Source organism: Anser cygnoides, chromosome 1, assembly GCF_040182565.1.
Source record: "Anser cygnoides isolate HZ-2024a breed goose chromosome 1, Taihu_goose_T2T_genome, whole genome shotgun sequence".
Taxonomy (NCBI): Eukaryota; Metazoa; Chordata; class Aves; order Anseriformes; family Anatidae; genus Anser; species Anser cygnoides.
Window position 1 is genome coordinate 149,542,272 of NC_089873.1, and position 14,200 is coordinate 149,556,471.

Consider the following 14,200-nt stretch of genomic DNA (forward strand, 5'->3'; position numbering starts at 1 on the left):
AGTTGCATACCAAATTTCCACATTTAATATTTCCAGATCATTCCTTTGTCTAAGAGCCAACTCAGAAAAATGAGCCACAACTGTAGGAGTTACACAGGGCTAGAACTACTCGTCATGTATGATAAAAGCAGTGTCAGTCAGGCTGTGCCATCAGTGATAAACCTGTGCAAATCCATTCCTTTCAAATCATGCTCTCAGTAGTGCCATAATCCTGATTCTTGGTGTATTTATTTACTAATTGCAATTTAGTACATAGTTCTGCAGGAAGAACTTCATCTCAACTCTCTTTCTTTCTCTCTGCTATATATAATTCTGTAGGCACAACAGGTTTATAAAAGGTCATCACAAACTGTCACTAACCTAACCCCTCCCAAGCCAAAATGGTGCCATGGTCCCATGATCTCTGAACGCATACAAACCAGGTCAGCAGGTTACAGCTGTAAATAACTGTTCCTAGAGGAAAACAAGTTAACTCAGTTTATAAACGCAGTGCATACACAATCTAGCACTTTTAAGTAATTAATCATGGAACTGGAATAAAACCTCTGTGGTTGTGCTTATGTTTTGGGAAAAACTGGCTCTGTTGCGTTGCACTGAACAAATATAGACGATACAGCCATGAAAACAGCTGTGCGGCTGTTTTATATCAATCCCTTCCCCACGAGTAGGGCTAATGCAATTGCATTGCTGCTTGTTCAAAAGCAAAAATCTGTCCTACACTGACAGGCTTGTTTGTTCCTAGCATAAAAGGTGCAAATGAGTTTTCAGAAATATTCGTTACATATCTCAAGTATAATTTAGCAACTTTCAGATTTACCAACTGCTAAGAATAATATGTTCTCAAGCAAGTTTCCTGAGTCTGCCAATTTACGTAGGTGAGTAAACTAGACAGGTCAAATAACTGGCGAGGTTTATAAATAGACTACAAAAATCTCCATATATAGAATAGCATCCAGACTTTCTATTGTTTGAAGCAAATGATATCATTATTTGGATGTCATTCCAGAACTTCGGAAACTAAAAGTAGTTAAATATAGAAATTGCTACTTTAATGAGTGGATGCTGTATTTCATTATTATGCTACTAGTATGTGAACAAATGGCTTTCTGTGCTTGGGGATGAGAAGGGGGATTTTATTCCAGTAATATAAGATATTGGACAGAAGCCAAATTCAGATTAAGGGCTGACAGTGTCTTGACCCTCATTCCTTTATGGAAAATCTTTTTTCATCCACCGTGCAGTGTAACTGAACATATGAGGTTATTACACCGTCGACTGACTTGTACGTTGCATGAGCATTTACGCTTATGCAAGACAAATACAAAATGCATAGGGGGTTGCATAACATAAAATGATAGAATAAAAATTAAGGGAGAGGCAGACTGCTTTTCAGTGTACTTTGTCATCACAGACTCCCTAGAGAGTGATTATGTCTACTTCACCATATCAGAGAGCTTTCATCATCATCGCTGATAACAAGAAAACACTTCTTCTGACTCCTGCAATACTAGCTTTTAAAATCACCTAGGTAGCTTCTGTGGAGATACACTTTGTTCGTGTTGGGAAGCAGGGCTCAAATTAGGATGTCCCAGCACTTGTAAACTAAAGACCACCATCCTACCAGATGAGGAGTGCCATGTTGGATGGTAGAGGAGAGTCTTGTTTTCTCATAAGAAACAATAATAGACTGAAATAGTATACATCTCTAAAAGCATGCGTTTACAAAGATGGAATCAAGTTTAAAAGATACCAAACCAAATTTTAATTTACCAATCAGATTTCCCTTCAGCTACTTCTGTACCTTCTGTCTTTCAGATTTAGCTGAAAGAAGTAAATTCACCTTCTGAACAAGGAGTCAGTTGATAAGAAGTCACCTAAATTTAGGCATCTCCATATTCACAAGGTGTCTGAGCCTATTATAATCAGGGAAGCCAATGGGCCTACCTTAATTAATAGTAATAATGAATTTCTGTACCTTTGCTTACCTTCAATAATACATTTCCAACTTCAAGCTCTTACTAGACTCAAATCTGTGTTTTTTCTGTTGGCAAATCTGATTCTTAAGCTGGTAAACCTGCAAATGGAGTGCTCATGAGCAACACATTTATTGTTCTTCCGTAATCACTCTAGGCTGTAGGTGTCAGCTGATGACCGTGTAGCATTTGCCCCTTTGTAAGAAGTAAGAGGCATCTTCAGCCATGGCTGCAACCATCTTTAAAAAAAAAAAAAAGAAAAAAAAGCTTAGTTTGCAACATCACCTCTCCTGCTAGCGCGTGTTCAAGGTTTAATTGATCATTAAGACAAAAATTATCATTCCTCTAAGGAACAAAATCACCTATCTCAAATAAGGAAGAGGCAGAGGATACTGCTTTTCCTCCTCTAGATGCAGTTCTCTTCTAGGAAAAGCCCTCTATATCTTAACCCACCTTCATTAGGTCCTGGGAGTCACAGCATATTGAAGCAGAGACCAGCTGCTGCTTTTAGGATTCCCTACCTGACAGCACTGCAGATTCTTCAAAAATAAGCAGCAGCAATGAATTTTCACGTAAAGGTGACCATTTTTTATTGTTTGACATTTTACAATGTTTTAACTGGGTTTTCCCATCTTGTGTTCTAGTCCCTTTCTTAGGATAACATCTCTGTGAAGAAAAAAAAAAAAATGCAAAATACAGCTGAATCCAACTTCTTTACCTGTGAATACCAGACTCCCATGCACTGAATTCTTGACAGAAAACTATGTCACAGCATGGGCTGCTTGCTGGGAAGTTTACTGTTTGCAGAGAGCCTCATGCTGGGCAAGTGAGCAAGACCCCTGGACAATTATTCAAATATCCGTGCTATACATTTATGCAGCTTTTTAGCTTTATTCTGTGACTGAGCTTCTTGAAGACCTCCCTCTTCTTTTAATGCCTACTATGTCACAGCAGCTCCTTCTGGATTCCGTCTGGTTTTATGGGTAAATATGTGTTTGGATGAAAGCCACAAAATTAGAAATGCTTTTATGAAAATGCGAAGGGTAAGTTCGCACTGCAGCATGTCTGGTTTCTGCAGTTGTTAGAAGGCAGTGTCTCAAGACTGGGATGAGAGAGTTTTTTAATTTGAAAAGGGGATTGTAAGTAGTACCTCAAATAAAGTGAGATGTGGAGCTGTGAAGTTTCACTTTGAAATGAAACTATACAGCCTTCAAATCAAGGCTGCACGCCAGAAAGTTCATATAATCAAGAGCCACAAGCCAGTCCATAAGAGGAAAGTCTTTCATAGCTTCACGTCCGAGAGGTACAGAATTCACGTTCCCCATTGCTGGCTTTGACATACTTGCAGAGACACACTAGAAAGGACAATTTTCTGTCTTTTGGGGACTTTCCAGCATCAGAGACTTTGTATTCTCTCATCCTTTATCCGCTCAGCCCCAGACAGTCCCCAGGAGCTGTGCTGCTTTGGGATACTCTTTCTCTGTTGACGATCATATGCCCATCAGGACCCAGAAGCCAAGCAAGCTGCTTGCATGCCTGGCAACCTGCTTTACAGTTTTCTCTACACAATCCATCACGAGAGAGGTGGCATTGGAAACTCCACACAAATCAATAATTCATAAGTGCTTGCCACAAGCATTGAAGCATCACACTGGGGAGGTTGCCTTAGGCAGTAGTGAAGCAACCAGCTTTCTTTGTATGGCTGGTGGTAAGTCTCTTCGTTTTCATCCTGGGGCCAGTTTCCGGCTCCATTTATTTTTTTATTTTTTTTCATAGAAGGATATGTAAATACATGGCTCCCCCTACTTTTGTGGGAAGTGTAAACATTCATATGATGTTGAGGTCACACACTAAATTACTCCAGTTGCCATACATCCAGTCCAGAAAGATTCTGGCTCCCATTCAAATATGAAAGAAAGAATTATTTCTTAGCTAAATAATTCTCAGAACAGTTGGAAAGAGGATCCACACCCACATCTTTTCCTTCCTCTCTGAATGTGCCAATTTATATCTCCCTTTCCCTCGCCAATTAAGGTCTTCACAGTGGTCGTACTGTCCAGTGCACTCGTAGCTACTGGATTGCAGGCAGGCAGTTTCAGATGTTTGGTTCTTCCCCTGGCATTGCAATTCTCTGAGGACAGAGCATTTTCCAGACCAAGTTTAATGCTGGCCTAACCCAGGCTACCCCACAGACAGCATTCTCCATATTTGTTTTGAAGGATTGTTTATGAGTGTTTCTAGAGAAATAAATTTGGCATCCGGGCCACAAATGTTTTCATCTTTTTAAGGAGTGAAAAGCTTGTTTTGAGCAAATACAACTGTGCAGTAACATTTGAAACCAATGAAGTTCTTATCTGTCTGCTTCCTCAGCAACAGGAGTATCCAACCATACTCTATTTTTTTTCTCTTTTCTTTCAAAGGCAACAGAGGATTAATGCTTCCATGTCAGGGCCTTACAGACCAAATTTGAAATTAGAGTGAGTGTTGACAGCTGAAGGTCAGGCGTGGAAAAAGAGGCTCGTACTGGAAGTGTGGGCCAGTCTCAACACAGTGTGCTGCCTCAGAGGCAGATTTGCAGTCCTGACTTAACGTTCTGGTTAAAATCTCACGTGAAGCAGAAGCACGCAGTATGTCAGCACCCCCAGCCATGGTTCAGCTTTTCAGCAAGTTCCCATGCCTTCTGAAATCTCCTTGGTAAACCTTAGCCTGCATGGAGGGGCTGCTGTGATTGATGGCAAGCACAGAATCAGGCTGTGACAAGGCAGAAGTTAATGCACAACTGCAACCTATAAAACTTTATCAAAGAAAATGTCAGTGTGCAGAGTCTTTTGATTCCAGGTTGCAATATTTACATTATAATTTCTGTATTTTTCTTGGGGTGCGGAGGGGAGGCTACATGTAACGAAATGGCTTATATTTTCTGGTCTTTCTGTACTCATAGAACTTTACTTTGAGTTCTGTCTTCTGATTGCCTTTGTTCTTTGTCAGAATACCAACCACTAGAGTGAAGATACTTGAATGGGCATGCAGAGATAACAATTACATAAATGTGGTCAAGATCAGTAATAAAAAAATCATTAATGGGTGGAAAATTTTAAAGAGAACTGGGTATATATTTCTAGTTTTTTTTAGGAGTTTGACTGAAAGAAACTACATTTAAGTCAAAAGCAAAACTCCATGAACTCTTGGAAGAGAAGTTGACTTTTGTTGGCTGAAGATGTACTAACATAAGTAATATTATTTGGGGACAGAAAAAATTATGAGAAAGCAAAAGGTCAACAAATGTTTTTTCTGTTGCAACATAGACATTTTATGCTTGCTGTTTCATACATAAGAAGGGAAATTGTTTGCACCAGGCACAAAACAGGTTTACAGACATAGATGGTATGTTTTCCTTTATTTGTGCTTAAATGTAAGTGATGTTTAAATTTCTTGAGCCATCAATCATATATTCATTCCACCACAGAGTAACCAAATGGTGTTAAAAGAAGAGTTTGAAAATTCCCTCTTCTCTTTTTCTGTTCATTTCTTTCCTCATTCCCCCTTCTTTATCCATTCCAGCCTAGTTCATGACCTGGTGGTTAGAACTTTCCCAGGGTAGGTGTCTGTTTGATTTTATCAGTCAGAGAACTAATTCCCAATTCCTTGGAGACTGTTCCCACTTCCATGCTGATCTGTGCAATAAATGGGTGTGAGATTAGGACACTTAGCATAGGATTAATCTCACCTGAAACTGGATGTCTGCACTGTAGACACATCTGAACTAGTCACCCTAGGCTGCCTTTCTCATCTCCTGGCACTTCTGGGATAAGATTTATCTCAACTGCCTGAAATAGTTCCGATGAAATTCTCTGTGTAGTCTATAACAGCAAGCCAGATGTTGTGCTCAAGTGTAGATGTGTATATTGCAGATATCTAAAATTAGGTTATATAAACCCCATTTCTAGACTCCGCCTAGACTCTGGATTTTTTAATGATTAGTAGGATTTGAGATCGTCCAAAACATAAGCGAGACCTGGATTTGAAGGTTTTCACACCAGATAACTTCAGAATTGGGGCTGTTGCTACTCTTCTACTTTGTTTGCACAGATGCTAGAACATCATTGTGCTGCAAAAATTTTTTTACCATTCAACCTTACATTGAGCAAATCAGGACATTCATCTCCCTGTCTGTAGACTTCTACAGCGGGTGTATGTCTCCAAGTAAGCTGCTCACCTCCACTCACCTTTCCAGTTAAGTGAAAGCAGTAGGTGATTTCTGGGAGAAATGTAGGGGGTCAGTTTAGGTGCCAGTATCAGGATGGGGTGAATTGTACCCTTGGACTGGCTGTTCTCCCACTGGCCAAACAGGTAGTCGTGGCACCTGCCTCAGATCAAGAGAACTACATCTGGATTAACCATTGGTGCTAAATTCCTAGAAATGTATTTTCCTCAGGAAATAAACATTTTTGTGTTACTTTAAAATTACATAGTCCATTTCTAAGTTTTAAGTTGGGCTTTTTCCATTCTAATTATTGACTGATACATTTCTCTTTTATTTCTTTTCATCTCAGTTGTGTGTCTGTGTGTATAGTTGGTTTTCTCAAGGTTTTACGAGGATCCTTAAATGATCTATTTTTAACATTAAAAATTCTTAAACTATGTTTTATACTATAGCTTCCTGGTAATGTCAGATTAAATGACAGTGCAATTATCTGCCTTCAAGAGATTAGAAACGTTCATAGATAACGAAACAGAAAATGTTACATGTGAATAAAAGCTCCCAGAGCCCTCCCACTAGCAGTCCAAAAGTGAAGGAGTGGAAATTAAGCAATACAGAGAGCCCAAGTGTAGTCCAGAGTAAATATATTAATGCTAGTCTCAAATGTTTTCCAGTTATGTTCTCTACCTTTGGAGAAGTCTTCCTGATTTCTCTCTTCATTATCTCAAGGATCTATGTGCATTAAAGGACATAAAATGAGAAAATAAAATAAAGCTTCCTCAGATTGTAGAAGAAAACAATTGTGTCCCCACATTAGCTGCTGGTATTGTTAAAACATGCAAATTAAAATGTTGGATGATGGATAGTACACAAACAATAGACCTTGAACTTCTTCCAGTCAAAATAAGTATTAGCAGCCTCCAGGTTTTTTTTACAAGTGCACAACTATCTTGCCATAGCTCTGATTCATACTCTATTTTCTCCGTAGCAACAATTTACCAAATTTAGAGACACTCTGCTAATTAAAAAAGAAATAAACTTATTGTTCTCCTTGCTATTTTCTCAGTAGGCATAATTGAAATTTCTCACGATTAAATTACTGTATGTCAGTTGTTACTGTTGGGCTGCAATATACTGTTATTTACAGCTCCGAAACATCTCTCTAAAAGTTCAGAATTAATTCCAACGAATGGCTGCACTACTTATTACATTGCACCTCAATGCAGATGTGCATCCTGCAGAGGAGTATGTTCACAGAAGCGTTATGTCGGCATGGCATCCATAGAAATGAATAGTTCTGTTCTTCATTTATGAAAAGGGGGAGGAGGGAGAAACTCTGTGAAATGAAGGATCCTGAAAGAGAGATGCACATTACATCTGCAAGTAAGTTAATAAGAACAAAACACAGGCATAATAAGTTTGCAACCATCCAGTCGTTTGACTGAAATGGACCAACCTGAGCAAGCTGCTTGAGTTTCTAAAACGGTCTTAGCTCGTTATTTCCTCTAAATAATAGTCTAAACAAAAAACAGAGTTCAGAACATGATGTAGAGCACTGTTACCTCTGTGAAATAATTTCCTGAGTCAGACACCTAACCTTTAAATAGCTCAGGGCATGGTTTCAGTTCTGTAGACCTGTTCTATCAGGATGGAAAGCCTACTTGTTTCATTAAATGTGAGAAGTAAATATAAACCTGAAACAAAATTATTCTAATACATGAGATGAGTTACGATACAGACAGGAACCCCCTCTTGAGAAGCATAACAACTTGTTTTGGAAACTTGGTATAGCCACTTGTTATAAGATTGAGAGTCAGCTGTACAAATACGATCAAAGGAGGGCTTAGGCAATGTCTGTTAGCTACCTGCTTCATACCCGGTACTCGTTTGGCTCACAGAGTGGAATCCAAAGCCTGGAGCTGTGTTTTCAGGTTCCTGGTAGTGTAAAGCAAGAAGTGGATACCTAAGAAATCAGCCGCACGTGTTGAGGAGGGGATTGATTAGAGCTACCTGAAGAATGCCAAGCATTGCATTGTTGGTCCCTCTGTATGTTTTAGGTCCTTGAGTCAGGGCTAGAGGCAGGAACGGCAGCATTACTGCTTTTTTAAGCAATAGCAGGGCAACTCAGAGCACCCGTCTTGTTTTGGAGGCTTTATACCCATGTCACCCCCCTTCCAAGTACTCACAGTATGAGGGAGGTGGGGAGGGTGAAAGGACCCCTTGTTCCTGCCGCAGCACAACAACAAATTCAGGGTTTTTCAAGGCAGGAGGGAAGCAAATGAAATGGAGCCTAACTCTGAACCCTAGAGTGAGGGTGCTTTACAATTTTATCTGCTGAGCAGTGCGTGTGAAAACTATCAGCAGCCCTGAATGAGGAGCTGTGGCTCCAAAACATACTTCCAGTAGCTGCTGGACTTCAGTCCTTCTATTTCTTCTGACGCTATTATTTTCTGTGGGGCAAAACGGGTTCAGAAATAGTGATGAGAAATCCCTTTCTCCCCTTCTCAGATTCCTTACCAGGCTGCTGAGGCACTTTCATCAGGGGTTCGAAACCCTGAGCTGAGGTGGGCCACAGGCTGGCCTTCATAATATTCCTAATTATTAGGTTACACTTCTAAAAGTTACACCACATCATGCACAGCATCTCTGCTGTTCAGGTTTCTGAACAAGAGTGACTGTGGCTGCTGCTCTTCATGCAGCCAGTGTGTGTGAGGTGTAATCTGAGCCGGCCTGCCTGCCCGAGTCCTTCCAGGGATTTGCATGGAGCGGTGCGTGTGTTGTGCCTGATAGATTCACAGCCCAGGCCGAGGCACTTCTGCACAGGCAGGACAGGTGTAACTGCAGCTTAATGGAGGTCTGAATTCTAGGTCACAAAGGTTGGGCTGCTAGCAAGTTTTAGGTGCCTCTAAAATAGACAGCCATTGAAAAGGAGAGGGCAGGAGCTTGGCTTTTGGTTTTGAACATGATACCGTTGTCTTCCTTTATGTCCACCAATAAATATTGCAAAATGTAGCAATGATTTAGAGCACGCATGGAAAGATGTGCTGCATTGTAATCTAGGACTTAGTCCATGTTCCTGAAGAATCCAAGCAGCTGTGTTTCTGTGATATGATACATGCTGCATGTGTCAAAAAGATGTGTGAAATATCACTCAACATGGAGCTGCAGCACTTTGCAAATGTGGAGGGAAATTAATAGAGTAACATTATATTTCTTGATGCTGATCTCCAAGAACTGGAAAATCTCTGACTTGTGCTTCTAAGCTTATCTTTAAGAGGTGTCACCTGGAAGTTATAGATCTGATCCAGGTCTTTGCAGTGATTATGCTAAATCAATGTTTATTGTGTTGTGCCAAATATTGTAGTTCACATCAATTAACTTCTGTTTTATGTGTGTTCTGGTTTGCAGGGTGGAAAGACTTACACAGGACCATGTGGAGGAAGAGACTGCAGTGGAGGATGCCAGTGTTTTCCTGAAAAAGGAGGCCGTGTGAGTAACATTTTTTTCCTGTAAAATGTTCTTCATGCGTATGCTATAGGTGAACTTGCATCAGAGTGCTGGAAATATTCAAACAATTGTATTTTTTTCAGGAAAAAAGTTACTTTCGTTGCATCTTACTTCCTCAATATCTCATAGATTTGAAAAGTGTTGCACGTTCTTCTCTTAAAGCTGAGGGCCAAGGGACCTCTCAGGCACTGTGAGCAGATTGGGTCAGAATTCAAGGGACAATTGTCCTGTGATGTTAGATGCTGTCAGTACAGGTTGCATGATGATGCTAAAGGACTATCAACAAAATCACTCAGTAACCTTCCTGAATTCTTTCTAACAAAATGGTATCCAGTGACATGATACCTCGTACGTGTGATTTCCATTAAAGCAGAAGGGAACCAGTTCTGCAGAACCTGAAATACCCACTGGAAGGAAACTGCTTGGGACTTCCTGGCATTGGGTTGTTGCTGATACCCTTTTCTTTGTTTTGGGGAATAGTGAGCTAAGAGGCAGAGGAAGGGAGATGGGGTGGAGGCGATTAGCCACCTGCCCAAAGAGCTCCCCGCAGCAGGGCAGTTCCTATCCTGTATGGCTCGAAGCCCTGGCTGGCAGGCTCCTTCTGTACAGCTTGGTCTTCTGCAGCTGAGGGAGTGACTCAGCCTTTTCCATCCACCCATCCCTAAGAATAGGCCATGCAAGAGATGCGGCAGGTCATATGCTCTTTCTGCTATCACTCTGCCTTTCTTCCACGCAGCAGGCTGCCAGTTCCCATTCCCATCACATTCCTCGAGCTTGACTCCACGTCTGAGTGGAGGAAGAGGTGGCAGGAAAGTCAACGTGTAGGTGGAAGGCAAGGAACACTCTTGTTTACAGCAGAACTCCCGATGTATTTGTGGAAGTCAGATGATCCCATGGTCACCATGCCATGAGCACCGCAGTGGCAATAGTCCCAACCCCTGACCACGGCCTGCTCATGATCTGCTTTCCATTACAATAACCTAATGGCAGACTGATGAAGCTGAGAACAAACAAACCCTTCCCATGAGACACAGCTTCCGGAGGGGCTGTCTCCAGCTGTTATTGCCCTTCCCCGACTGCTCAGCCCGTGAAGTTGAGCGAGTGCCTCCTGCCATTTCCCTCCAAGGGCACTGAAAGACAAAAATTGTTGCTGTGTGAAACAGCCTCAAGTATGATGCTACTGTGTCTTTCTTCAGTGTGACTTTTTGTGTTCTAAGGTAAAGCATGGACCTGCTAGTTCTCCACTAGAGTTGGTGAAAACAGTCATCTGTGGAAAAACTACCTGCTTTCGTGACCAAAGTATTTTTCTCCTTCCTTATTGAGTGAATAACCCTTAATTTCAAGTTAACCACGTCTGCAAGAGAAGAGAGGTAGCTAAACAGAAGTAATTGAATAGGCTAGAAAAGCTGAAAATGTTAAGTTATTAAAGTAGAGAATCAGCCAGGTGCCCCAGAAGCTTAGATGTTTAGTATCTAGATTAGGAGAAAAGGGCATATTTTACATATTCTCCACACTCACACTTTTGCTTATGTCAGGGAAGTAAGAGTAACCCCAGTAACTAATCAAGCTAGTTAAATAGACACTAAGAAAAGAGAAAAGGAGGATGTTACAAAACATTAATTATATTTTGCTGCTTGTGGTTACTGTGGAAATTGTGAAGGAGTATTGGGGAAAGTGATTTAAAGAATTTTATAACACTTCAAAAATTGTGTTTGAATTCTCTGAAATTGTATACCTCATTCTGAGTCAGCATGCACTGCATGTATTTTGCGTCTGCTTGTCTCTTCAGATGTCAGAACCTCAGTTAAACATCTGTTTTAGGGAACAAGACTGGCCTTTAGAGACTAGTCAAATTTGGCATAGCTTCTGGTCTCATGCTAATCCTCAATGGGAATATTTATTTTCACAAAACCTCTGTATAATCTGGCACGACACACATGTTCTGTTTGAGGTGACTCATTACATGCACAATAGACATATTGCGTGTTTGCACTTGTAAGAGTGCCTGAAGAAGTCTGCTAGACTTGTGCTTGTTCAGTGGCTCTCCACGTCAGGTACAACACAGCTGTCTCAGAGTATTCAGGTAGAAACAGCACTGTGAGAGCCAGCAACCAGTTGCCATACCATTGCCCTACCATGCAGTGAAAATGCACATTAATCTCATAACAGATCTCTCAAAAACAGATAGACAAAAGCTCTTTCTTCAGCTTGCTGCTACTGAATGCATTTCAGAAACTGTTGAATGAAGTAAATTCATTGGAGCAGCAAATACTGTTGAAAATTATGACAGTAGAAAAGGTCTGAAAAATGCCTGTTTTTATTTATATAAGGTTCTACTTCATTTTCTGCTGTTGTTGCAGTTGAAATCTTAAGGTACAGCATTTAGATAAAGGCGCTTTTCTGTATTGTCTTAATCCAATGGTATTTGTTTTTTAAAAAAGTGTTTTTTACTAAAATATGCCCATTGCTTTCTTCTGGGGGCTCTGCACTCAGAGGCACTGTCTGTCTGGATTTGTGAGGATTCAGCCAGACTTTGCTCAAGTGTGCCAGGTCTCCAGATGCATGACAGCTGGAAGCCCTGTGGTTCTGTCTACACCAGTTTTGGTTCGAGACTGATAACACCAGCCACGAAGGCACCTTGAAGTTGAATCATGTTTCAAGCAGGCAGTTTCTAGGGACAGAAGGCAACCTAGCACAAATTAGTGCATGCACCCAACAAGCCTGCTGGAAAGAGTTGGCTGTGTTTAGTTTTTCCTCGACTCTTTTTTGGCTGGGCTCTGCCATGAAGCTTTCACTGGACTCAGAGAGCTCGATGAAGTCCAGTGTGGTTGGGGAAAATGAAACAGCAGAAGCCGCATCTTCTGCTTGCCATGGTGGTGGGGAGCTGCTGCAGCAAGGCAAATACAGTGGCTAACATGCAAGCTCCCACCCCTCATCAGACCTGCTGCCAGGGTTGTGCAGACATAAGGGAAAGGCACTTTCTACCACATTTCCATGAGGAAAACAAGTCTGAGTCAAACCTTCAGGAAAAAAAAAAATCACAGGATATTGCTGATAACCACATTTGCAGTTCACAGCAAATGCCTAGCTGTTGCTCAGAGAAGTTTCTCTAACGGCATGTCTTCCCAGGGCCACACACGATCCCCTTGAATTTGCCACCTCCTGTCCTGCTTTTGAGTTTACACCTTTGGAGCAAAACAAAGAAAGGGAACGTCTTCCATAAGCTGTTTTTTCTCTAGTGTCTAATGACACTTCAGTCTTTGTTCATGTTGACAGCAGGCTAGTTACTTCACTTTAAACTTAGGTGCGCATGTACTGTTAGCTGGATATGAATACCCAGTCTTTATAGGTCTGACCGTACCTCATGGCCAGCCTTGCAATCAGTCATCTGGCCATTCTCACAGCTGGCAAAAACCTCAATGGAGTTATAGTGAGAATCAAAGTTCCTGCAGGAGTGTCCAGATCCACACAACAAGAAACTACATGTATGTAAGCCTCAGGTGGAGGGCTCAGGGTGAAAAGGGAGAAGGAAGACATCTTCTCCCTAAGTGGCATGTGGAGAAAATACTGTGAGGAGTGCCAGGGTGTCTGGATAAGAAGGAAGGGAGAAGAGGTAAGCATTGATACTGTATTGAAATTCTATTTTGAATAAAACAGAGGCCCTGGACTAAAGGGAAAAAAAAAAAAGAAAAAAGAGAAAAAAGAAAAAAAAATCTAGTTTATTTTTTCTCCAATCTTTTATTGCAACACCTAATATTTTAAGATTTAAAGTTCTTTGTAGACCATATATCGGTCAGAGTATAATATATGCACCTTTAAAAATTGTTAGAACATGAATACGCTTATGTAGGAAGCAGTAACTCCTTTCAGTACAATGGCCAACTGTTTGACCTATTGAAGTTCATAATCAACCTCACTTCATAACCAACCTAGAGGGCTTTGTAGAAAGTGGAAGTGAATAGAAATCTTTTTGATCTTTCTGTAGAGTGAGAAAATGCACTCTATTGAAATCTTGCTTTGTACTTTCTGTCTGAGTCAAGCGTCTAGCACTGCTTGAGCCATTTAGCCCTTGTTTTTACAAGGGGCTGGAATAATGGAAACTGAAATGAAAGGACAGTTTCGCATCCCCATAAAGGCCATTTTGTGGGAATGCCAAAACATTTATTTTTTTTTGTTGTTAATCAAGACTGATATGAGACTTTTCTACAACTCCTATACAGATATTTGTTGTATCACTTTCACTAATGCAATGGCCATGGGTAAACTATTACCAGTCCACCTATAATCATTTCTGTCTGTTTTTGAGTGCAACTATGAAATCTAGTGTCTGATCTTAACTTACAAGCATTTTCTGTACAAGCTTAAATCTTTACACATGGACGAGATCTAGCAGATGTTCTTCTCCGTAGTTAAAAAAAAATAAAATACAACACTTAGCTATTCTAAAGTTAATTCCATTCTTGTGTTTTCAGGGAAATGTTTAAATCCAGTAAATACGTGTTATTAACTGTTAGTGTAA

At 40.7% G+C, this 14,200-nt stretch overlaps 1 protein-coding gene across 1 annotated transcript in view; it reads left to right on the forward strand.

Moving 5' to 3' along the window:
- Nucleotides 1-14,200, forward strand: part of COL4A2 (collagen type IV alpha 2 chain) — a 139,686-nt gene that overhangs the window by 30,896 nt on the left and 94,590 nt on the right. The window contains exon 3 of the mRNA XM_048080798.2: nucleotides 9,583-9,663. Coding sequence (XP_047936755.1) covers nucleotides 9,583-9,663 — 81 coding nt within the window. The remainder of the gene's footprint in view (nucleotides 1-9,582; nucleotides 9,664-14,200) is intronic.